The 25,675-nt window shown below is 46.0% G+C and overlaps 2 protein-coding genes across 8 annotated transcripts in view; one reads left to right on the top strand and one right to left on the bottom strand.

The window, feature by feature from the left end:
• KDM1A (lysine demethylase 1A) overlaps positions 1–18,758 on the top strand; it is a 29,753-nt gene extending 10,995 nt beyond the window's left edge. For both annotated transcript variants that reach the window (XM_048968973.1, XM_048968972.1), the window contains 17 exons: positions 324–457; positions 2,040–2,118; positions 2,792–2,884; positions 3,712–3,818; positions 5,123–5,204; positions 5,531–5,625; positions 7,236–7,378; positions 7,899–7,989; positions 8,898–9,032; positions 9,513–9,586; positions 9,858–9,969; positions 10,313–10,445; positions 11,191–11,378; positions 12,478–12,592; positions 13,606–13,733; positions 14,703–14,849; positions 15,495–18,758. In XM_048968973.1, the coding sequence (XP_048824930.1) occupies positions 324–457; positions 2,040–2,118; positions 2,792–2,884; positions 3,712–3,818; positions 5,123–5,204; positions 5,531–5,625; positions 7,236–7,378; positions 7,899–7,989; positions 8,898–9,032; positions 9,513–9,586; positions 9,858–9,969; positions 10,313–10,445; positions 11,191–11,378; positions 12,478–12,592; positions 13,606–13,733; positions 14,703–14,849; positions 15,495–15,680 (2,042 nt within the window). In that variant the 3' untranslated portion in view covers positions 15,681–18,758. The remainder of the gene's footprint in view (positions 1–323; positions 458–2,039; positions 2,119–2,791; positions 2,885–3,711; positions 3,819–5,122; positions 5,205–5,530; positions 5,626–7,235; positions 7,379–7,898; positions 7,990–8,897; positions 9,033–9,512; positions 9,587–9,857; positions 9,970–10,312; positions 10,446–11,190; positions 11,379–12,477; positions 12,593–13,605; positions 13,734–14,702; positions 14,850–15,494) is intronic.
• A 1,723-nt stretch (positions 18,759–20,481) lies between these two features.
• LUZP1 (leucine zipper protein 1) overlaps positions 20,482–25,675 on the bottom strand; it is a 34,827-nt gene continuing 29,633 nt past the window's right edge. For all 6 annotated transcript variants that reach the window (XM_048968959.1, XM_048968958.1, XM_048968962.1 and 3 more), the window contains exons 3-4: positions 23,927–24,091; positions 20,482–23,160 (exon numbers count right to left, since the gene is read on the bottom strand). In XM_048968959.1, coding sequence (XP_048824916.1) covers positions 23,122–23,160; positions 23,927–24,091 — 204 coding nt within the window. In that variant the 3' untranslated portion in view covers positions 20,482–23,121. The remainder of the gene's footprint in view (positions 23,161–23,926; positions 24,092–25,675) is intronic.

The raw sequence follows: 25,675 nt of genomic DNA, 5'->3' as shown, positions 1-25,675 counted from the left end.
AAGGGCAGCACTGAAGCAGTTGTGCTCTACAGATGTTCTGCTGGATTTGTGTTCTGCTGCCCTCCTTTGCTCAGATGGCTCTTTGCAGTAGTGCAGCTGTTTTGTTAGCCCCAGATGATGCCTGTAATCCAAAGAACTGTTGACTTGGAAAGCTGCATGCCTTCCAGAAATGAAGAGTAAGCAAAAGCCTGTCCTGAAATTAGCCACTGTGTCACCTCGTGGCTGCTCTGTGTGCATTCACTAGGAAGTGCAGGGCCAAAAGCATTCCTTTCCAAAAGCAGTTCCATTGCAGTGCTTGTAGACAACTTGTTTTTTTATTGTAGGTGTGGAGGGTGCAGCTTTCCAGAGTAGACTTCCACATGACCGTATGACATCTCAAGAAGCTGCCTGCTTCCCTGATATAATCAGTGGGCCACAGCAGACTCAGAAGGTGTTTCTGTACATCAGGAACCGCACCGTAAGTGAATTGTAACAGTATTGATCACAGAGATGTAGGCCACTTTTGTACCAGAGTATCTTGCAATCAGTTTTGGTGGTTACTGTCATATCATTAGTAGTAGATCTTTGCTTTTGTGATGGTGGTGTTTCATTTCTCGCATCCTGTCGTGCTCTAAGGAACAAATTACCCAATTCTTGGTTAAAGCTGTGCTCTGAAGCTGTGTAATAATCTGTGTTGTATCTGCAGTATTCAGAAGTCATTAACAACCTCAAAACTGTGATGATTCTGCCAATGCAGCTTTTTTAAGGGAACAAGTAGAAAATTGGTACGCATGTTCTAGTGTTAGCATGCAGATTAAACTGTCTCTGTAGAACACTTGAAAACATGATATATTATTGCATAAATAAGGCAAAAACTCTCAGCTTGTATTGCTTTTTACTTAATGTTCTGTTGCTGCATATAGGACTTTCTAGGCAGGATTTCCTTTTTAAAGAGGGTCTGAGTGGATCTTCCCCAGCTGAGGAGTAACACAGTTGAAATTCATTTGAAGTAACAGTAAACTAGTGGGAATAAGTAAAGTAATTAATGGTATGTATATGTACATAGAGATTGGATGTAAAAACAGATTGTTGGCTTTGAATTCTTCCAGCTGAGAATGAAATCTTAGAATTGAGTGGTATAGAAGTGGCATGAAGCACTGTGAATGAAGTGGTTTGTTCCACGATCAAAAAGAATGTCAAAAATTACTTGGAAATAAGCAGAATCTACTACAGGTGAATTTGCCACAGTTGGCCTCCCGAATTATATGGAAATTCTTTCCTCTTTGTCATGCTTGTGTGATATCCATTGTATGTTATCAGTGAGGAGCTGAGACATTTCAGTTTGTAATGGTAGAGAAAAACCCAAGGAAATACACAAGGAAATCACTAGTTTTGGAATGTAAAATGGTGTGGATATGCTGTGTGAGCTGCATATTGCACAGCAAGATGTTTATATATAAACTCAGCTTTGTTTTTGGAGTGTAACTCTCCTAACTGTGGATAATGCCTTTTAATTTTGATCAGCCCTGCAGTGCTCAGACAATTGGACTCAATTCAGGTCCCTTCCACCCCTTCTGCTCTACTCCCTGTGTGTACATGGGCAGTGTATTCCATGGTATTGTCTTAGTAAAGATGGGTTAGGTGATCAATAGACTTCATTAGATAGCAATTACTGCTATAGCCTTTACAAAGGCCATGCAAAATTTGATGCAGCAAAGTCAGATGCGGGCTCATATTGCATGCCTAGTTGAAATATGGCACATTGTATTGCCATGCAAGCTGTGTTTATAAGCCATCTTTCCATGTGTGTTTTCTTTTATGTGTGATTAGGAGGTCACTAATTTGATGCATTGACATTTAATGGTACTTTAAATGGTATGGCAGAGTAAAATGGATTGCATTGTTCATTAAAGAATGCTGGAAGGTGAAGCTTCTTGTAATGGATGCAGCACTGCAGAGAGTGACCGTTACAGCATTTACTCTCCTATCAGTATTTGGTTACAAACACATGGAAAACACCTCCTTTGTATTGCTTACTAATGTGTCTTACTGTTTAACAGCTGCAGCTCTGGTTGGATAACCCAAAGATTCAGTTGACATTTGAGGCAACTATCCAGCAATTAGAAGCACCTTACAATAGTAAGTCGAGTCTTTTCCTGCCAAAGCCGTACTGTGTGTATTGTTGCTGTTTTTCTGTTTTGGGAAAAAGCTCTTCCAAATCAAGAGAGGACTTCAGATGAGTCCTTCTGTTAGTGTGGAGTGAATGCATGATGAACATTCAGCTACAAAGCAGCGTATTGCAGCATGCTTGTGTTAGAGTTGGTAAGAGTTTGCTCCCTTAGTAAAGAAATCTATCTGTAGCAGAATTCACATCAGTTGTTAAGTAGATAACTTGGTAAACAAGTTTCTTGCAAGTGAATTCACCTGCAGCTGTTCAGGTTTGCTACGACTTCATGGGGGTTTGAAGGTCTGAGAGTTTCTCATTCATGAGCTTTAAGAAGTTGCATCACTCAGTGGCCGTAACAAAAGAAGGCAATACAAGGACAAGGAGTTACTGCTAAATTTCAGCCGAGGCGGTGTCCTATGCTACATAAATGGAAGAGATAAATAGGAGCACTTTATGTTCTGTACTACTTCTCAGGCAACATTTGTAACTGCTGTACAGCATGGAAAACAATTTGTGCTTTCCAGAAAGATATTAACTTCAGAAATATCCTTCAGGAGGGTGTATTTCTCAGTAGAGCAGCAGTGAATGCTGTTAGCTCTGTGCTGCTGAACATACAAATAACTTAAAATGGTGACAATTTTGCAGGTGATACGGTGCTCGTTCACAGGGTGCACAGCTATCTGGAGCGGCATGGGCTGATCAACTTCGGCATCTACAAGAGAGTGAAGCCTCTTCCAAGTAAGGAACTTGAAAGCTGTTTCTAGTTGCAGGGTTTCTTTTTGTTTCTGTTTATTATTGTACAATTTACTAGGGCAAAGCTTGGAGCACCTCTGTCATTTTTAGGATTCTGGTACTTTGACAGTAGTAAAGGCTGCAAAGCCATTGATGCGTTAAGTTAAGCACTCTTAAGAGGGCAAAATTGCTGTAAAGCTGTGGCAGAATGAAATAGTGGCAGTTGACAGGTTCCCAATTAATGACTGATGGGAGGTGATCACAGAGGAAATGAAATGCACCTTCATTAGAAGAGATTTTATGTCAACTGTTCCTCACCTCTAACCTAGCAGTAGTGTATGAAGTTTTATTGATCCTGTGATAACTGACTTCAATGATCAGAAACTTCTCAAGTCTTAACCATGGGTAAATGTTCCTGTATTGTAAGGGATGAGTGAAAGATGCTGGTGAATACTGATCCAGTTCCAAAGCTTTCCAGGTTTTATTCTTTTGGGTCTGGAGGAAATAAAGCTGTGATATATTATCTCACTGTAATGAATAAGAATCAGATTCTTCAAGCAATTTCCCTCTATGGGAATTCCTTGCCTTCCTTCACAGATAAGCTGTTGGCCAAATTTTAATTCTCATTAAGAATGTGTTTATTTTGTTTTGCTGTTATCATATTACGTACGTACATACTTCAGTTTTCTCTGTGGTTAATTGTAAGAAGTTTGTGTTGTCTGAACTGGCGATGAGAAGGAAGCTGTTTTTCATTCCTGATATTTAGACACAACTGCTCACGTTGTGGTTCAGTTCCACATCCTATAACTTCTTTTGTTCTTTCCATTGTTTAGCCAAGAAGACTGGGAAGGTGATCATCATTGGGTCTGGTGTGTCTGGGTTGGCAGCAGCTCGCCAGTTGCAGAGTTTTGGCATGGATGTCACAGTTCTGGAAGCCAGGGTATGAATTTCTGTGCTGTTTTACTTTGATACTGAATCATAAGCAGGAAGGCATTGGTGCACAGTGGCTGGAAGCATCTCTGCAGTGTGCCCACAGGTGGGTGCACTTGGCAGCCAGCCGGGGTGCACTGGAGTTCTGATCTTGTCTCACTGGGAACAATATCTGCTCTCATTGGGAATGGATGAATGCTTTGTCAGGGAGGAGTGCACAGTGAGTGCCCAGTAATGCCTGGAATCTTCATTTGGTGATTAAAAACAGGTATTTAGTGATTAAGAACTGATATACTGGAAAGTAGAATGCAAGTCTGCATCTCAAGAGCTTGTCCATAGGTCAGAATCATTGTCTGGAATTGCAGATTGTAGTCAGGCAAGATTTTTTTCTTGCTTTTGTATTCTGCATTAATCTTTCCTTGTTTTATTACCATGTGCTTAAGTCTTCTTATATTGTAAAGTTGTATAGAGCTCGATTTCACAGAGGGTGGTGAGGCACTGGAACAGGTTGCCAAGGAGGCTGTGGATGCCCATCCCTGGAGGCATTCAAGGCCAGGCTGGATGTGGCTCTGGGCAGCCTGGGCTGCTGGTTGGCTGAAACATACAGTGTTGTGTGAATGAGTAGCATGGGATATTTGCACCACATTCGTTGATCTTTCTCTTGGATAACGTCCTGCTAGCTGCACTGGGAGTAGGAAAAGGGGTCTTTTAATTATGGTTTTCTTTTGGTTTGTTTGTTTTTCCACTCCTGTGTTTAATATGGCAGGAAGAGAATCATCACTCTTAAGTTAACACATCAAGAATCAAAACCTTTTTTTTTCCCATTTTCAATGTGGGCTGCTGATTTGTGGTTGTCTTCTGGGTTTATAGCTGTGTCTGCTGAGGAGAATAGTTGAAAAACTGCCCAATGGCCTTTTCTAACACTGAAATTATTTCTCTTATGCACAGACAAATCGTTTCCAGTATTGGATTTGTTGTGGTAGGAAGTAGTAGGAGGCAATATATAATGTAAAACATAATGTAATCTGCCTGTGGGCAATGAAGAATTTTTCTTACAGTCACAGTAAGTCCTAAATTTGTCCAAATCTACATGGGCTTCTTTTTAATTAATGCAATTTTAATGTTTTATCCTTTAATTTAGGTGAATTATTTGCCAAAATTAATTTGCAGAGCTTCTTTACGAAAAGGAATCTACATTCTGTTCCCTGAACCTTTGCCTTTGAGAATGCTGAGCCATGTCAAGTTTGTGTTGACTTTTAAGTAAGATGTGATACCTGAACGTTACCTGAGCTGTAATCTGTTGTGTTTTAAAAGGACCGAGTGGGAGGAAGAGTCGCTACCTTTCGTAAAGGGAACTACGTGGCTGATTTGGGAGCAATGGTGGTAACAGGACTTGGTGAGTTTTACAGAATAAGAAAGAACTGGGGGGGAGAGAAAGTTCATATTCACCATATTAAAAAAATAGGAGGCTTTACACCGTTCCCTTTCCTGGCCAAAGTAATTGTGTGTGTTTGATTATTGAGAACGAGATGTTCTGGTTTGGCCTCTTCAGTAGTTACCATTTTGTGTCAGTGGATTTTCATAATCTTCAGAAGCTCCTGAAGTTAATGTGTAGCTATGGAAGCTGTTTTTTTTGTCTCTAAAATAGCTTTTAGTGTGAAATCCTTAATTAATTCAGATAGACATCTCAGGAGTACTCTAACTCCAAAAAATGTTTTCCAGGAGGAAATCCCATGGCTGTGGTCAGCAAACAAGTGAACATGGAGTTGGCTAAGATCAAACAGAAGTGCCCACTGTATGAAGCAAATGGACAAGCTGTAAGTCTGATGCTGGTTCCATAAATCTTTTAAAAATAAATAGCATCTCCAGTGTATTTATTATCAGATGTAGCACAAGGCAGCATCTAGGAAGAGAGGGAGGGAGTAATGAACATGCCTGTCTACTTCAGGCTTATCTGTAGGCTTCTAAAACTTGTTTCTTCCATACAGATTTTTATTTGAGATTTCAGATCTTGTATGGAAGCTAAGCTCCTGTTTGTTCCTCCCAAGGTAGCTGATTTTTTTCCTCAGGCAGTTGACACCTCACTCCCTCTTTGAAAGAATTGCCTGCTGTGCTGAGTCTTTCCCTTTGCACAGTCACAGCATGGTTAAGCTTGGATGGGACCTGTCCAGGCCATCTGGCCCAGTCCCCCATGTTCTAGCAGGGCCACCCAGAGCTGCTTGCCCAGGAGTGTCAGACAGCTTGTGAATGCCTCCGAGGAGGAGCCTCCACACCTTCTCTGGGCAGCATGTTCCATTACTCACTCACCTGCATGGCACAGAAATGTTTCCTGATGCTCAGACAGAACTTCTCACGATGCACATTGTGCCCATTGCCTCTTGTCCTGGCTGCCATTGACAAGAACTGGGCTCTGTCCTCTTTGCACCCTCTCTTCAGGAATTTATTATTATCAACAGAATCCTGCCCTGAGCCCCTTCTCCAGACTGAACAATCTGGCTTTCTCAGCCATTCTTTGCAGGAGAGATGCTCCAGTCCCTCACTCATCTTGGCCTTTCATTGCTTTCTCTCCAGCAGCTCCCTTGTTCAGGGACATCCAGAGCTGGACATGGTATCTCCTAGTGATGCCTTACCAGTGCTCAACAGAGGGAAGGATCACCTCCTTTGACCTACTGGCAGTACTTTGCCAATGCATCCCAATTACAGACTGTTAAATGTGTTGCATTGCATTGCTAACTCATGTTTGCCTTGCTGTCTGCCAGGATGCTTGGGTCCTTTCCTGCAAAGCTGCTTCCCAGCTGGTTGGCCCATAGCATGCCCAAACACCTGGAGTTGGTCCTCCCCAAATGTGGGACTTCAGCTTCTCCTTGCTGAATGTCCTGAGGTTCCCTGTCAGCCTGTCAGAGTCCCTCTGGATGGCAGCAGGACCATAATAGTGTATCAGCCACTCTTCTCAGCTTTGTATTATCTGTGAAATTACTGAGGGCATGCTCTACCTGTCACTAATGAAGATGTTGAATGGAATCATGGAATCATTATCAGCAGCTTCTTGGTATTTCAGACTTCAGGAGAGTTACCTTACTGCTCCTCATTCAGAACAAGTGTTATGGAATCAAACTGTTCAGTGGAATCTTGCTCCCTGTGCCTCTGGAAGGTCTGTTTAGCTCAATAATAGCAAGTCCTTTATTTGCTTTTCACTGAAATGTGCTCTGTGGAAGCATGCCAAGTTCTGACTAGCATTGATTGGAGGAATTTTAGCATTTTGAACGTTATTTATGAGGTGCCATGAGTTCAGGCTGCACTGGGAAAGGCAGTCTTCTAAAAGTTTCTCCCTGCCACTCCACTCTGTAGCTCAGAGCTATGGTGACCTAGATTTTCTTTTATTTGTGAATAGAATATTAAGAACAAAGTTTGTTCTTTTGGTTTGCAGGTTCCAAAAGAGAAAGATGAAATGGTGGAGCAAGAATTCAATCGTCTGTTGGAAGCCACCTCTTATCTCAGTCATCAGCTGGATTTTAATGTTCTCAATAATAAGCCTGTCTCCCTAGGTCAGGCTCTGGAGGTTGTCATACAGTAAGTGACTTCACTCTTCACTATAGAATTTTGTATTTATGGAGGACTAAAAAAATAGGTTATGATGCTCCTAGGGTTAGCATTGCACACTCAATGGATGGCTCCAGCTTCTTGTTTGTGCTTCTTGTATTTCCTATTTATTGAAGCAAAATATGCCAAAGACTTCTAAAGTAGCAAACGTCTTTTCTTGAATGCTTCCTGAGGGTCACTGCTTCAGTAACTGATAGTGGATAATTAACTTACTGTGCAGGAGGTGTGCTTACTGCCCACTTATTCTACTGGAAAGGTAGTGCATTTGTAATAGACCTTTTAATAATGCTAGATAATGTCAGGCTTGCATTTCAGCTGGTCAGGTGTCCTTCATTTGCAGATACTTGTATGCAGCAACAAGAAAATTCATAGGTGTTTTCTTAAAGCATCCTGTGTGCTTTTATGCATTTCATCTAGATTGTAATAATGAGCTTCTTCAATACTGCTAGGATTTTATACTGAGCTGACTCTTATTTGTTGCCTCTTCCAGATTGCAGGAGAAACACGTGAAGGATGAGCAGATTGAACACTGGAAAAAAATTGTGAAAACACAGGAGGAATTGAAAGATCTTCTTAACAAGGTCAGATTTTGTCCAATGATGATGTTTAGAACAGGAAGTTACCACTGTGTTTCTCCAAAGAAAACCCAAACAACACCACAAAACAGTTGCTATTAATACTGTTCTTAAAAAAGCCAGCTGTTCTAAGGCTTGCCAGGTATCACTGCTATGACAAATGAGGCCTGAAGAGCTATTTTAATTCATGCTGCTTTTCTAAGCTTCAGAAACTTCTTCAGAAATAATAAGGGGAAGTACCTGATTTTTTTGATATCAAAAGACATGAGCAGTAGTGCAGTAGAAGATTCTTTTAAAGGGATTTGAAAGCTACCATACAAGTTGAGTAGGCTTTCTTTCTCTTTTCTGTAAGAGAACTTTGTCCCCATGTACAAATAGAAGTGCAGGAGAATAGCTAGAAGAGGTAAAACATGAATCTAGGAAAAGAAAGAGAACACATCAAGAGATCAACCAGTGTTATGTCATAGCTTTTGTTGGAGCTGTTAGAGAGGGAGCAGCAGCGGCCGTGTAACTGTGAAAACCCTTTGAATGCTGAGTTTGGGGGAAAGGATAATCAAATCTGTGATTGTAATGTAGGAACAGTGTTCCAGGCTGCCTCTGGAGTCCCACTTAGTTGTGGCAGGGGGGCCTTTAGATCTCTGGAGTTTCTGAAATGAAGAAATGTCTGAGGACAGCTGATTCTTATTTTTCATTAGCAAGGTTTTTAGTCAGAAGTCACTGATGTTGTGCCTAAGCCATGTTCTTCTGGAGTTGGTGATATTTATTGTGATTCTGTAGGTGTAGAATGGCATGTAAGTCACATCTGGGCATCTTTGGTGCAGTGGTATAATTTGAGGTGAATATCCATGTTAGACAGTCACTCATGAAATCTGTCTAGCCCTGTTTCTTTCTTTTTCCCACTTCCTCTTAAAAAGATGGTAAATTTGAAAGAGAAGATTAAAGAGCTCCACCAGCAGTATAAGGAAGCATCAGAAGTGAAGCCACCTCGGGATATTACAGCAGAGTTCCTTGTGAAGAGTAAACACAGAGATCTGACTGCACTTTGCAAGGTAATGGATGGCATACGTGCAACACTCAGTTCAGTGATCTCTGAAAACTTCCCCAGCCAAGTAAAATAATCTCATCTAAATGTTTCCACAACTCTCACTCAGTTCTGACACTCTCAGAATGTGAGAGATTGTAACTCTGGGTTGATAAGTTGATGACAAGGCTGTATTTAATATCTCAGTTAAAGTTGAGAGTATTAACATGTTGAAGGTTTGGATTTAGCTACCTATGTTAGATCATATCAGAGAGCATTTAGCAGCTCTTTTCCTGCAGTGTGGCCTAGGCTTTGTGTAAGAAACAGCAAGAGAGTACAGTATGCTGAATTAAATGTTGGAAAAATGAAGAACTGGATTTAGGTTTCACAGAAACCCACGAGTCTTGCTGTTATTTCTCTTGGAGCCAAGTCCAGCAGGATGCCATGCAATACCTCTCAGTCCTTTTGAACATGAGCTGAGCTTAATGTGAACTTTTATTGTGTTTAGGAGTATGATGAATTGGCAGAAACACAAGGGAAGCTGGAAGAGAAGCTGCAGGAACTTGAAGCCAATCCTCCAAGGTAAGGATAGGAGTGTTAAAGATGAGTATGAGGAGAGCAGAGCATTATTCATGTATCACTGTGTTTCTGAAGGGAAATAGTATTTCCTTACAGCATTGTACTCTTCTTTGCAAACGTGACTTGGCTGAGTTTGGTTTTGGCATTTGCTTTGTGTTGTTGGTTCTTTTTCTCCCACTGAGGAAGAACTGATCGAATACATTTTCCAAAGCAACGTGCTCACAACGCCCTGCTCCAACAGGCTAAATGTCTTCTGTCTCATATTCTCTTCCAGTGATGTTTATCTGTCTTCAAGGGATAGGCAAATACTTGACTGGCATTTTGCAAACCTGGAATTTGCTAATGCTACACCTCTCTCTACACTTTCACTGAAGCACTGGGACCAGGTAGCTAATTCATTAATGTATTTGTTTTGCAATGTACTTCAAAATCCATTTCATTCCCAAAACTCTTGAGTGCTATCTGCTTTAATACAAATGCTGATCTCTTAGATGTTGTCATTCCCTGATGAAATTCCAGGAAGCTTTCTCTGAATGTTGAAACAACCTCTAATAATCCTGTCTCCTAAAACTTTTTATAGTTACTACTTGGTTAGTATCATAGGCTTTACAATCTATTAGACTCATTCTGTTTGTTGGAAACATTTGCAGCTCTACAGAGTTGCAGATTATTCTCCATGGAGTGATGTGACTGTTACAAACACAGACTTTCCTGTGTCTTCACTTTTAGGACGATGACTTTGAATTCACAGGCAGCCACCTGACGGTGAGGAATGGCTATTCCTGCGTGCCTGTGGCCTTGGCAGAGGGGTTGGATATTAAGTTGAACACAGCAGTTCGGCAGGTTCGCTATACAGCTTCAGGTGTGTAAAGCCAGCTCGTGATAACAACTGCTCTCAGGGAGAACAGTGAAATAAATTACAGCTCAGCTCTTCTGGAAGGGGATGGATCTCATGGAATGCACCTATCTTAAGTTTTAAGTGAGAAGAAGCCACGTTTCTTATTGTGATAGGTTATGTAGGAAGCTTTAACAGATTCATGAATCTTTAATGGGTTTTGCTTCTTTGTGTGGCTGGCTTGACTCCACCATTTTCAGCTGCAGTTACCAATTAAGAGGTTCACATTCATTCTCCAGTCTCTTCACGCTGTTGTAACTGAAGTTCTTGGAGCAGGAGGACTTTGCTGAAGATGGCACAGGCTGTGCTGTTAGAACTCTGGATGTAAGATCCATGTGGAAGGAATGCTGTTCTTGAGTGCATTAATCTTGGGGAAACTCAGTGAGAAAGTGACTCAGTGAGAAGCACATCCCTACTGGCTGTGTAGATATGCATGTATTTAAAGATTGTGAACCTTTAGGCTTATCCCACTGTGGTCCTTCTTGGATGCTCTATCAGTTCCACGTTTTGGTATTTGCACTGTGTGCTCAGTTATGTTTGCTTGCCTAGAAGTTAGCTTAAGCTTGGTAAGGTTTTCTCTGTAACCTAAACAGTTCCTGCTGTGGCTGTGCTTTTAAGATAGTCTTCTAAATTGTTGTTAACCCAACGCTGGGGCCTTTATAAGGCCTCTTGCCTCACCTATTAAATGACAGTTTTTCACTTCCTTTTCCAGGCTGTGAAGTGATTGCTGTAAACACTCGATCTACCAGCCAGACTTTCATTTATAAATGTGATGCAGTGCTGTGTACCCTTCCCTTGGGAGTCCTGAAGCAGCAGCCTCCAGCAGTACAGTTTGTGCCACCTCTCCCTGAGTGGAAAACTTCAGCTGTGCAACGTATGGGATTTGGCAACCTTAACAAGGTCAGCCCTAGTTGAGGGGACTGCAGTGGGGTGGGGGTTGTGATGGGTGGAATCTGAAATGGTTGTGGTGGATGGAAGGAGAATGTTTCTTCTGTTCCTCCTTTGCTAGGCTTTGGTGTTGACAGTTATCTGAAGAACTGTAAAGGCGTAAACCCTGGGTGATTTTTTTAACTGGTTACATTTCAGCAGTAGATTGACAATATGTTTAGCACAGCTTGGAAAGCAGCAGAGAAGGACCTGGGGGTCCTGATGGACGAGAGACTGAATATGAGCCAGCAGTGCGCTCTGGCAGCTCGAAAGGCAAATGGGATCCTGGGCTCCATCAGGAGAGGGGTGGCCAGCAGGGACAGGGAGGTGATTGTCCCTCTCTACTCGGCTCTTGTGAGGCCCCATCTGGAGTACTGTGTCCAGGTGTGGAGCCCTCAGTACAAGAAAGACATTGAGATTTTGGAAAGGGTCCAGAGGAGGGCGACTAAGATGATGAGGGGGCTGGAGCACCTCCCCTATGAGGACAGGCTGAGGGAGCTGGGCTTGTTCAGCCTGGAGAAGAGAAGGCTGCGGGGTGACCTCATGGCAGCCTATCAATACCTGAAGGGAACCTACAGCCAGGAGGGGAGTAAACTCTTCAAAAGGGCTGACAACAGCAGGACTAGGGGAAATGGTTTTAAGTTGAAGGAGGGAAGATTTAGGTTAGATGTTAGGGGGAAGTTCTTCACAAGGAGAGTGGTTAGGCCCTGGAACGGGCTGCCCAGGGAGGTTGTGGATGCCCCGTCCTTGGACGTGTTTAAGGCCAGGTTGGACGGGGTCCTGGGCAACCTGATCTGAATGTGTATGTTTGGTGGCCCTGCCAGGCAGGGGGGTTGGAACTACATGATCCTTGGGGTCCCTTCCAACCCGGGTGATTCTGTGATTCTGTGATTCTGTGTGATTCTGTGATGGGTCTTAACCTATGCAACCAGTAAAGGTACATGCTTGCATGTGTATATCTCCAGATTTTCCTTCCTGCACTTTTTCAGTGATGAAAGTCAATTAATGGAAATGCCTTGATTTTGATTTTGATTTTCCCCCCCCCCTGATTTTATTGATTCTTTGCTTCCAGGTTGTGCTGTGTTTTGATCGTGTCTTCTGGGATCCAAGTGTCAATTTGTTTGGTCACGTTGGTAGCACTACTGCAAGCAGAGGGGAACTTTTCTTGTTTTGGAACCTGTACAAAGGTATTTGTGCTGCATGTCTTCTGCCAGTTTCTTGTCTGTATAGATTCAGATCCAGAAAAGAGCACTCCTACAGGTGCTGTTATTTTTCACACATGAGTATGAGAAGGAGTATTTGTAAGAAGGCACATGGAAGCAGAGAGTTGCAATAAATTAGGACAGAGCATGGAAGAGTATGGGCTCATCAGTGCTGAGTTTGAGGCTACATCTGTGAAATTACTTTGCTTCCCATTGGGTCAGATGGCTGAAAGGGGAAAAGTTAATTGCACTTTTTTGTGGATACATAGGTGAGAGATAAAATGATAGCAGGATGGAATAAAGTAGAACTGACTGACTTTGTGATGCTGCAGTCATTTATTTCTGTTGTGTGTTGTATTCCTGTAGTGAAAGCATTTGATGAGAGACTTCTTTAGCTTAGGGAACAAACTAGGGAGAAAATTATCAATCCAGAAACAAGAAACGTAGAAGCATCATAACATGTGTTGTTATCTGAATTCTTCTCAAATTGCTCTTTTTCTGGATGGTTTTCTACTCCTCCTTTTGGCTCAGTTTGAGATTGTTTCAATCTCTGTGCATTGGAAATGAAAAGAATGTGTCCAGGTGAGCTGTTGGCTGAATCTTAGTGAAATTTTATCACAGATTCTCTTTTTTCTGTTAGATTGTTTGGAAGATTTTTGAGTTACCTGGAACATGTAGCACAGATAACTGTTAAATCCTAGTGTAAATGTCAATGTCTTCTCCTAAATAAACCCTTTCCCCTCTTCTACATGCTGGTTTTCAATTCATCAGTTTTCTTGATAATGCCAAGTGTTACCATAGTGTGTATTCATCTGTTTTCATCCTGGTAATTCAACGTGGTAGGGGATGATTGAGAAATATTGTTACCTGTTGAATTTATTGGGCTTTTCTTAGCTTTGTGGTTTAGCTGCAGATAAGTCAGACTTGTCTGGTTGAAATGTGAGGATTTCAATAATTCACTTGTTCTTCTCTCTCCCACCCTCTTGCTCTCTGGTTAGCACCCATTTTGTTGGCCTTGGTAGCAGGAGAAGCAGCAGGAATCATGGAAAATATCAGTGATGATGTCATTGTTGGACGATGCCTCGCCATCCTCAAAGGCATATTTGGCAGCAGTGCTGTGCCACAGGTTGGTGCACATAGCCTCCACTGAGATGCCTGTATCCTGCAATAGCATAAAAAGTAGATGGTAACTTTGATGCACCAGTTGACAGACCAAGTGCTGGAAGGCATGAGCAGTATTTCATGTAAGGAGTAGGTTCCATTCGTTTCCCTTATTGCAGGGTAACTGCAGAGCTGTTATTGAAAGTGGCTTTATCATCCTCAGCCTTCTGCTGTTTGCTGTATGGTGGTCAACCATCCAAAGGAAGAAGCAGTTCTGAGTTGTGCTGAGTTCTCTCAAGTGCACATTTATTTAACTTGTTTATAGCTTGGCAGCTTACATATGGTAAGCACTTAGTGGTGTTGATTTGCTGGATGCCATTCAGCAGTTTGGATACACCACACTCTCCTCTGTGCTGTCTGATGAACTGTATAGAATGCAGAACTTGCTGTGCAAGTACATCTGTCAAAGTAGAGAAGTAGAAAAGTTAAACCAACACAACAGCACTCCTGGAATGTAATCCATCCTCCTCCTTGCTGTGCTTTTTTTTGTTAGCGTTGTCTTCTCTCTTTCTGGCTGGGTTTTCATTTCCCTGAAATAGATGTAACCTGCACCAGCTTTACTGTGGGTCCCCTTTCAGCATTGAGGCCCACTGTGAGATCTGCCCAGAGCCTTCAGCCTCCAGGATGAACAGCCCGTGCCTCCCTCTGCCTCCCTCTGCCTCCCTCTGCCTCCCTCTGCCTCCCTCTGCCTCCCTCTGCCTCCCTCTGCCTCCCTCTGCCTCCCTCTGCCTCCCTCTGCCTCCCTCTGCCTCCCTCTGCCTCCCTCTGCCTCCCTCTGCCTCCCTCTGCCTCCCTCTGCCTCCCTCTGCCTCCCTCTGCCTCCCTCTGCCTCCCTCTGCCTCCCTCGCTTTTGTCCTTCACTTTGCATCTTTTCTATTTTGTACTAACTACAGAACATGAACTGTGTCAGCAACTGAAGCTTCTCTTTTCTCAGCCCAAAGAGACTGTGGTCTCCCGTTGGCGTGCTGATCCGTGGGCCCGGGGCTCATACTCCTATGTAGCAGCTGGATCTTCTGGAAATGACTATGACTTGATGGCTCAACCAATTACTCCAGGGCCAGCCATTCCAGGTGCTCCACAGGTGAGGTATTTCTCAGTTCTACGTAGAAATGTGTCAAAATATGATGGGTTTGTTTCTGTAAAGGTGAAGTCCAGAGGAGAGAAAGCAGAAATTCTCTCCCAGGCTGGGAGCCAGCACAGTGAAGACCCAAGACATCTCTGGTTCTTTGGGAAGATGAAGTCTTGAAAGCAAAAGCAGAAGGGACTGTAGGGCTTTGGCTTTACTGAGGTGGTTCTTATGGTGGTACAGGTATCTAATAAACATAGCTATTGATAACATGATTTTCTATGGAGTATATAAGACAAAATTGTTGTCCTACTTTTTGTGAGATCAGAATGCTCCAATGTACATGAATTGCTGAAGCTCTCTTTTGCATGTTGTCCCAGAGTTCATGTTCTAGTGTCAGACGTGGTCATTTGTTCTTGACATGTATGTAAATGTGGCCATGGAATTGTAGATACAGCACTGAAATCCTTTTTCAGCATACAGCCTAGGAGGCAAATCTCTATCAGCTCCTCCAAGTGCTGCTTTTGAAGTAGAGTTCTATTGCCAATGTGTTTGCTTTGATACAACGATAAGCAACAGCACTTTGTCGCTTTGTTTTTGACAAACGTGGAACTGAATCTGTGCAGAAGTCATCACTGTGTTCTCTGTTCCTCTTTGCAGCCCATTCCTCGCCTGTTTTTTGCAGGAGAGCACACGATTCGCAACTACCCTGCCACTGTGCATGGTGCTTTGCTGAGTGGACTAAGAGAAGCAGGGCGCATTGCAGACCAATTTCTTGGGGCCATGTATACTTTGCCCCGCCAGCCTACACCTGGGGTGCCCACACAACAAGCTACCAGCATCTAAGGGAATGAGGAGGGATCAGAAGAGGACTAACAAAGCCACAGAGCTGCTGCTGGGTGAACAGCTTGGGATGAAGACATTCGTGTAGTTTGTTCAGAGCATCTGCTGAAGGGACTTGGCCATAAGTTGCTGTGTTAGAATGGCCTTATAGAAGCCAGTTGGCTTGGCAACCCTTGGCAAAAACCTCAAAAAGCTGTTTCAAGTGTCAGCATGTACAGAATTCTTTACTACCAAATTGGGCAAGGAGGTTTCTTTTGACTCTGTGGGTGCTTTCTGGAAGTCAAGCTCATAGTTGGAGTTTTAGAGGGTTTTATTCTACCTGTTCATGTATTTACAATCCAGTAACTGCAGAAAAGGCCCTTTAGAAGTTGGCTTCTACAAACTGTAGCTTAGTGTAGAATTTGTGGAAACACTTCTGCTTAATTTTGTTCTGGAGAATAAGATTTTTGACCAATTTTATTCCTCCCCAGCATTTGAGGATTTGGTGCGACCGTTTCCCTCCCAGTAGCAGCGCATCGCACCCCTCCAAAGTGTGCCAAGCATGCTGCAGTGGTAAATATTTTCAACAGAAGAAATGACCCAAACTGGACATTCCAAAGTTAAAAGCTAGGAAAAATCACTTGTATTTGTTTATATAGCAGCAGAACTGCCCAGGCAGTAAGCTTGTGAAGGACTTCATCTCAGGATCGGTGTGTGCTGCAGCTGGGCTGTGCCTGCTGGGTTTTTACCCCTTTCTTTCAAAGCCCAAAGGGAAACACTTTCCTTTCTGCTGGGTTGGGGAGACACTGTTGCAGCTGCCAGGTTATCCTTAAAGTGACTTTGACTTGGCTGCTTTTCTTTGTTTTCCTTCTTTCTCACCCAGTGCACAAGAACATTCTCATTGTGCAGAGTGCTCTTATTTAATCACTTAGGGCCTTCTCTCCCCTATCTCTAGTTAGCACTGTGTTTTTCTTCTCTGAACTTTTCTCATCTGTCTTCGTAGAGCTTACTGCCATCTCTGTGACCTTTCACACTTTTCTGCTTCCCCTTTTTTCAGTCTTTGTTCTCTCTGATGCTCTGTGTGTACCTGTGTGATCTGTCCCACCTTCTGTTCCACTGGTGGATTGGCACCCACCATTTCCTGCTCTTCCCTCAGCACTGTCACTGCTCACCTTATTCCTGAAGGTGATGCACAGACAAACACGACCGCAGCCCCCATTTATTTATAGCTGTGTTGGTTTTGTCTGCAGGCTTTCAGTCTTGATGATGTTGCTTCTACTGTTTTCTTGTGCCTCAGTCTTCAAGCTGGAGATCACTTTTCCTTCTGATTGTATCTGCTATCTTCATAGGCAGAGCTTCTGGCAGGCACTGAGAATGGAGGGACAGTGGGATAAATCAGAGCTGGTCATCCTTGCTTTCCCTTCCAGGAGATGAGAGGACTTGGTGCTGCTTGGTTAGGAGCTGGAAGTCCAGCAGGGCACAAAGGAGCAGTGTCCAAGGGAAGTTTCAGAGGGCACAGGCTTACTTGAGACTTAAAGCTTCCCCCCTTCTGTTTAGGTAAAAGCCTACCTGGGATAGAATCCTAGAATGGTTTGGGTTGGAAGGGACCTTTAAGATCATCTGATTCCAACCCCCTGCTGTAGGCAGGGACACCTCCCTGTAGCCCAGGTTGCTCACAGCCCCATCCAGCCTGGCCTTCAGCCCTCCCAAGGAGGGGGCATTCGCAGCCTCCCTGGGCAGCCTGTTCCAGCATCTCACTGCCCTCGTGCTGATGAATACTACTGAGAGAAATGGATGACAGTGTGACAAGCCTCTAAAATCCATCAGTAGCGGATCTGTTTTCTCAGCTGTTGTGATGGAAGGTGGGAAGTGGATCTGAGGATCAGGTGCTGTGCTCTGTAACGTGGCTTTGAGCTTCTGTGGGTCTCTGTATCCATAGGATTGCTGGCAGTGCTGTGGCCATAGGATTGTGGTAGTGCTGAGGACTGTCTTCCTATTTCAGCAGTGCCAAAAGCTCAGACAGGCTCTTCTGGTTCACTGGGAACTAAAATAGCCCTCAGCAAAACCAGGCTGTATTTTCCAAATATCAAGCCACATCACATAACTGATGTTATTCTCAGAGTCGGTGTTCTCCTATTTATGATCATTCTGATGGAGACTTAGATTATTCAGTGGACCAAATCCCCTTAAATGCACAGTAATTTGAGACATTCACGTGTGAACAGACTCCCTTCCACACATTGCCTTTGCTTTAGAAGTGATCAGCTCCATGTACTTCAGGCTTTTAGGAGCATTTGGGGATCAGCACAGGCACAGATGTGCTCCCTGCATGGCCCAGCTGCCTGTGGTCAGTAGCACTGGTTGCAGCCAAAGTAGAGCAGTGGTTGGGTGAAGGTGAAGGTCCCAGCCTGCTCCCTTTGTTTTTTGGTTGTGTCCTGGGGGGTTGCTGGGGTGAAGGAAGCATAGGGAAGAACGCTGTTATCCTATGGCCAGCTGAAGTTTTGCAGACCTGGATCAGGTGGCCCAGTGTGGGCTGACCTCGTGTTGAGGTTCGGCCCTGCCAGGCTGTGCAATGCAACTTCCATCCCTCATCCAGAAGCAGGAGCTCTCTGCTCCTTGCAGCACTTGTGTTCCTGAGTGCTGTGACTCCCTGCACTCAGCAGCTCTTTACCTGCAGCTTCTGTCCTCCAGGGACTGACTGCCACCTCCCTCTGGTGGTGGCTTCCATTCCAGTTCAGGAGCTTTCTGCTCTGCTCTTTTCACCAGGGTTTGGTGGACCTTTGGTACCACCTGTAATGGCTGGTCCTGTTTAAATGCTCCCTCTGCCATTTTCCCACCACGAAGAGCAGAAAGTTTTGCAGTTGAATGAATCACCAGGTCTCCCTCTCAGCATCCTTCCTCGTGGCGTGGTCTCCTTCCAGCTGCTGCCCTGACTTCCCAGGTTGGGATTGAAGGCAGCCAGGCTCTGTCCCAAATGAATGCGATGGAGATTGGCTGCACCTTCTGTCTGCATTGCTCCCCATCTGTTCTCAGGGACTCCCCACTTCTCGCTCCATGGGTACGTGAACTGTATTTCTGAGAATAAAACTGATTGGTGCTGTGTTTTTTGGGTTGGTTTTTTTCTTTTTTTTTTTTGGGGGGGGGGGGGGGGAGGGGAGGTCTTTCTAGTTGAACCTTCCTGCTTGACTCTGAGGTGTGGGATCAGGGCTTGGACTCAGTGAACCCCATGGATCCTTCCAGCTCGGGGCGTTCCGTAGGGTGAAGGACCCCAGAAACCCACAGCAGAGCTCTGGGTGCTGAGTGAATGCACGTGCTCACTTGGTTGTGCTTTTTGGATGGGCAGATGGGCAAGAAGGTGTTGATCCTCTGGATATCTGAGCTTGGGACAGGTGCCAGCATCTATTTTGCAATAAACAGCTGTTAGCTCCGGGTCTCTGTGCTCATCTGTATGGAACTGAGGATGCTTGCCATGGTCCTGCCTGCACTGAGAAGTGAACACAAAGCATGGCCTCTCCATTTTGTTGCCTCAGCATTTGGATTATAAACGTAGGAAAAAGAAAAAGCCTTCTGGGGCTGTTGTGGTTTCTTTTTTCACTGTGAACCTTCCCAGGTCTCCTGCCATACGTCTGAAGGCTCAGCAGAGGGCACTGCGGTCACCGAGCTGCTCGCTTTATCTGGCAGCTTTAAATCACAAAGTGCCCCATAAAGGAGGGTGGCGTAACTCCAATTCGACTTATTTGTACGCTGCAAATTCTTTTTAGGGGTGGTGTTGATTCCAATAGTTACTCTTCCCAGAAATTGATGTTACCAAAGGAGAGTGAGAAGCCACGGGGTGCAGCGTGTACTTGCTGTCCCTCAGCTTTGTTCCCATCAGTTGATGGCAGCTCTGCAGAATGACTGGCTCGAGTTTGAGTTGAAAACAGAGAACGTGAAAGCTGGGACTCCTGTATTGTGTATGTGCCAAAGGGCAAGGAGGGCTGGATGGCCTGGAGTAAAAGTACTTTGGTAACAGCATGGAGAGATGTCTGCTGAGAAATGGACAGGACTCTCAGAGGGAATATAATGGACAGCATGCCCTGTGCCCAGGAGAAGTGAGCCCAGAACTCATCCCATGGGATGGGAGCAGCTTGGCTTGGGAAGGAATGCAGTCCTGGGATGCACTGGCATGAGGATGGTGGTAGTGATGGGTCAGCAGATCTGTGGGCAAGGACAGAAAAAGGGAGCTGCCAGCTTCCTGTGCACCTCAGGACAGCACTGCTTTGGTTGCAATGGCAGAACTCCAACATGAAGGCAGTGCTCAGATCCAGGAGAGTGGCTGCTCAGGGACCCTGGGAGGAGAACCAGGAACACAGCAGTGTGGGAGGCTGGGAGCAGCACTACATGAGCAGCCTTCTCACCAGGTTGGCTAAGGCCAATGGTTTGCAGCTGGGATAATGAGAGGGTTGGAGTCATACTGCATTGCACTGGGGATAGGATTGCAATGCAGTGCAAGTTGCATTCCGTCATTTGTTTGCAGGCAGAAGGAAGGCAAAGCCACCAAAACAAGATGTGGCTGACTGAAAATGATGCAGCAGTGAAGCTCCATGGCTGAGCAGAGCAGTGCAGCAAGTACCTGTTATTCCATACTGTGTGCTCACATCTCACAGTGGGTGCTGTGCCCATGCCTGGCAAATCAGCCACCTCTCTCTGGCTGAGGTGGGCACTGTGGGTGATGGGTGCTGCGATGGTAACAGACACGGGGAAGGATTTGGTTTGGCTGCAGGTGGTGCTGCAAGAGATGGCAGTGCATGGGGCTGGATGTACCACACCAGACACGTAAAAAGAGAAGAGTTTTATTGGTTATATACTGTAGAGCTGACAGCGTTCGAGTCAGGAGAGACATGCAGAGAAGTGTGGTTACATGTGGCATGCAGACTGCGAGCACTGGGACGGGGAGAGGTGAGCAGGGGCAGAGCTGCTCCCCTGGCTCTGTGGTTATGAAAACATTTATTGCATTATTGCCCTCTAACTAAGCTGCCCCAGCCCAAATCTATGTCCGCAAATACAAAAAAATAGATAATTATATATATATTTTTTTCCTTTTTAAAAATACATTCCATGCAGCCCCAGCACCGTCCCCTACCCGGATCCTTTCCATCAGCTGCAGCAGCAAAGAATGGCTGGAAGCCCCCGTGCTGTGCGAGGGGCAGAGCTGAGGGCTGCACTGCAATGTCTGTGTGGTTGTTGCTCCATCCCCAGCACTGGGAGCAGCCCTGCACCCCCTCTGTCTTCTCGCAGAGCTGGTGGCTGTGTGTGGGGATGGGGCTCCATCAGAGTGCAGTGGGGACACTGCAGTGCCTCCTTTACTCTGACCAAGGAGCGCTGACGCAGCAAATACATTTACACCTTTGGAATGAGCCTTGTGGCCTCAGGTCCTCTAAAAGCCCGTTATATTTATATGCTAAAATTACAAATATTTCTTCCGTGATGGCAATATTTACACATACACTATTTTACAGCCGTTCCAAAAAAAAAAAACCAAAACAAAAAAACCAAAACACAAAAGAAAAAAGTGTGCAATTTGAGTCAGAAGACATCGTGTTTCCTGAAGTCATCGCTCTAGCAATACAATCAGCTCCTATTGCACTCGCCATGACGGGGCAGAACCCCTCTCTCAAACTTGAGGTTTTCCTTCTCGGACTGAACTGTGGCAGAATGAGGTTGGGTGGCACCACGTTTATTCAGAGCTGGAGATCTGCGCTGCAAAACACGGGGCTGGCAATGGGGGACAGCCGCACAGCAGCTGCTCCCAGCCATCCTCCCCTTCAGGCTCCTCCTTTCCCTCAGTGCCCTGTTGCCCTCCGGCTCCTCCATGCTCTCAGACGGTGGAACGCCACCAATTTTCAGCACTGCAGGACCAGCGTTGCAGTGAGGGGAGAAGAAATGCAGCACAATCTGCATTGAACCACAGGGTTTCCATTTCTCTCAGTTCTCTTGTGGGGTTTGGGGCTGTTTTTATGGCAGCAGCTGCACGCAGTCTTTCTCTCCCACCCCACAGAGCAGTAGGAGAGAGCATGTGATATAATTTAATATAATTTAGGGTGACTGGAGCTGCTGCAGGACTCATTTAAAAGCGTGGCCTTTTTGCCTCCTGAGGCAACCTGACGCATGGACACATCTCGAAACAGAATAAACTGCAATGCTAAAAAACACAGATTTGACAGATTTAACATCTAAAACTGCCGAGAGGAAACTGGGAACTTTTTTCCCCTCCAAAATAACCTTTTTTTCCCCCTCCAGCCAATCTTTATTATAAAAGAAAAACTAATTAAAAAAAAATGAAATAATGCCATTGAAGCACCTTTGTGGGAGGGGTTGGTGGTAGTGCAGCCCAGCCCCAGGAACAGCCCATGGTGGGAGGCAGGGGGGCACAGAGCTGCAGTGGTTTGACATGCAGCCCCCTCACCTTATGGGTGTGTGGAGCTGAGGGGTGACCCCAGCACTGCTGCCATCTGACGTCGGTGGCACTGAGAAGGGAACAGAACTCTGCAGCCCCTGACCTGGGTCCCGGGTGGGGGCTCCTGAGGAGGGGGGGAGCAGTTTGGGGCTGCTCCACGGCCGTCCTGGAGCTCAGTCTGGGGTCCAGTCCTGCTGTTTTCCCTCTTTTTGGAAGGAATAAGGATATCCTGCTTCTCCAACCAGAAGAAAAGCCCTCCTTTCAGCATCCCCTGGATCTCAGGGGCTCAGAGCCAGCACGACAGCCATAAAGCTGTGGGTGAAAAGCCCCTCTTGGGCCAAACCAGGAGCACATCTGCTGCTGTGTGCACTGCTGTGGGGCTGCTGCAGTGATCACTGAGCATCAGAGCTCAGCTGCTATCAGCAGATCATGCACAGCAAAAGGGGAGGAAGCTGTTCTGCCCTCCTGCCCTGTTAGCGGGTCAAACAACCAGAGATTGCTTTTCTCCCACCTACAGACAGGAATGCAGGCGTGGGGTGAGTTGTGACCTGAGGAAGGTGTGGTGTGCAGTGGAGATCGTGGGCTCCTGGAGGAGCTGAGCACTGGATAGGACGGCCATCCCAGCTGCAGTCACAGGACACCTCCTGCATCTCATCTGTACGTGGGTATCGGTGAGAAGTTCTCTCTGGTCCGAGGAGTACCTTTGTTCCGTTTGAAATCATGGCTGGTACACAAGTCAGTGTTTTTCATACGGAGACAGAGCTGTGTCCTATGGAGAAGGTGAGGATTGCAGGTACAGAGGTGAGAAGTGGGAGTCCCCTGAGCAAAGTCTCTGCAGCTGCCTCTTCAGCAACGAGGGAAAAAATTCACTGGTAAAGCTCTTGTATCTCACAAATGGTGTCAGACAACTGTTTTCTGGCTGGCTGAAGCTTCTGGAGAGGTTACAAACAGATGTGACACCCGTGAGCTCAGTACAGTCCTGTCTCTCGCTCTGTGATGCAGTGTTGGTTTGGTGGAAGGGAGCGCAGCTCATCTCCGGGACGTCGGCCGGCCAACACGGGAAGCACCCTGCAAGAGAAGCCACAGCATCACAGCCTGCCAGGACCTGGGGGATGTGGGGACAGGCACTGTGATCACCCTCACGTCCCACCCCCATTGGGACCATGGGCCTGTGGTGGGGCCGTGGGGGGAGGACAGTGGCAGGAGCAGTCTGGAAGGCATCAGCTCTCTCAGGGTTTATAATGGAATAAGCCCAAGGCAAACCAACCCATCCCTGCCCCTCACATGCTTTCACCATCACCTTTTTGTATGTGGGCACACAGCAGCTGTTGCTACGCTGGGGATACGGATGTGGGAAGTGCAGTGAACAATGAACAGCACTGATGAGATGGAGCCGATCTGCCATGGCTGTGTGCAGGGCACAGCAGTGCAGGAGCACCAGCTGACAAGTAACAGTGTGTTACAGCTGACCTGACTGCACCCAAGCTTTTATTTGCTGTCTATCAGGCTGTGCACTGAAAGGGAGTCTCTGGTTATCTGACACAATGACCCCTCCATTGCAAACCACACTGCTGGGGATAACTAGGGGCAGAGCTTTTTATTCTCAGGAGGACGTCCTTAGCAATAAAGCTAGCTGAATGAATCCAGAATGGAAAAATAAAGCACTACTTTTTTCCCATTATAAGAAATTAGTAATTAATTTACTCTGTATCTGGGAAGCACTGCTCTCCAGAGAGGTTCCCCCTGATGTGGACAACCGAGTTGTGTTACAGGAGGTTGGGTCACAGTTTGGCTTTGTGCCTTTGAGCCCTCATTTCTCCTCAGATCCACATACCTGGTCTTCTGCCTGGAGCCCTGGTGGGGCACTGGGGCTGGATGTGGGGTCCTGCAGCTCCAGGGTGGGGACTGCCCTTCTCCCTGCCGTGTCAGCCTGCGAGAGGTACTCAGAAGAGCCATACTGTTTTCTTCTGGAACTGGAGACAAAATTTTTGCTTTCCTCCTGTGGGAAGGAAAACAGGAGAATTGGAACTCGATGTTTGTGGCCCTGGGTTCCCCAACCCTGACTTGCAGTATGAGGTTGTGTTTCAGTTCCCTTTGGCAGCTGGGCACCGAAGCCACCACCTGAGTTCGAGGATGTCCTCACCTAACCACTACCTCACAGAGGCTTGTTAAATCCATCCCATAATTTACAGCCTTAAGTTCTGGGTGTTGAACCCTCTGCTCAGCCACGCAGGGCTGTGTCCAATCCCTGGGCCCATAGCATTGCAGGCCCAGGAGACTCAGGAAGGGATGTGGGGCAGCAGGAACTCCTCAATTGGTGACCAAAGCAATCTCTTAAAAACATCAACTGTGAGTCTGAGCTCACGGGTGAGGGGTGGCTGGTAACCTGAATCTATTTTCTTGGCAATGAGGACGTGATGAGGGAGCGCCTTGTGCTCTTTTCCTGGCAGAGGCATTTATAAATACCCATATTTCGTTTTACACTTGCTGATCTTTTCTTGACTGCCTGCCAAGACCCCCATGGGACCCCGTGGGACCCAGGTGCCCACAGTTTCTGCCTGGGGGCTATTTGGAGCAGCTGTGCCTCTCACTTGGAGCTCCAGAGTGCAGAGACCCCACGAGCTCCCTGGGAACAGCAGATGTCAGCGCCTCTTATTGCCATCACTGGGCTGGAAAACCTCGTCTGATAGCTCTGCTGCACACAAGTTCCAGCATGTTGTAAGGCACGTCACCATCAGAATGCTACAGAGCTCCTGGTGATGCTGAACTCACCTTTTGCTCAGGGAAATGCAGCTGCACTGATGTGGGATAAAAGGCGTGGGGCACTGCACTGTGAGGGACGGAGGACAAAGCTCAGCGCAGCTCCCGTGTGCAAGGAACAGCAAGGAAGGGAGGCATCCTCTATTGTAATGATGTCAGTCATCTTGATGAACCTGGGCAGCTTCCCAGCAGGTGGGCACCGCCTGTCTGACACAGCAGCTGCCTTTAGAGGGGACTGGGTCAGCAGAGGTGCTGCATCCCCTGGAGCAGCCGACAGTGTCAGTGCCATGGGACTGCTCAGCTGGACATGCTGTCCAAAAAGGCTTTCACAGGTGAGGAGTTCAGGGGGACGAGCAGGCAGACAGATGCCTTTCCAAGCTGCAGCAATGGCATGAGAGGCACTCACATCACTGACAGATCAGCTTGCCCTGCTGAGACCTGGGCAGTGCTATGTGCAGGTGGGGACAGCAGCACCCTGCAGCCTGGGGTTGGCACACAGCATGCTGATTTAAAGCTCCCTGCAACCCAGGGTTGGCTCAAAGCATGCTGATTTCCTCAAGTTTTTTCACCTCAGTTCTGCAGTACGTCCCTCCAACAGCAGCCACAAGAAGAAACCAAGACCATTCACCCTGCACTGCTGCTTGTCCAATCTGTGCCTGCTGTTTGTGTCTGCACTAACGCAGCCACTGCAGATTTTCAGTAAAGATCGGGCTGGTGGAAAACTGACTTCATTACCTGAAACATGGAGCCCAAGAGAATAACAGCAGGAGGTGATGCAGCTCCCCAGCTCTCTCTTAAGGGCTGTAAGCACCAGAGGGAGCTG

This window comes from Lagopus muta, chromosome 23, assembly GCF_023343835.1.
Source record: "Lagopus muta isolate bLagMut1 chromosome 23, bLagMut1 primary, whole genome shotgun sequence".
Taxonomy (NCBI): domain Eukaryota; kingdom Metazoa; phylum Chordata; class Aves; order Galliformes; family Phasianidae; genus Lagopus; species Lagopus muta.
Note: the sequence above shows the minus strand (reverse complement) of the source record. Positions and strands in the feature narration are given on the sequence as shown.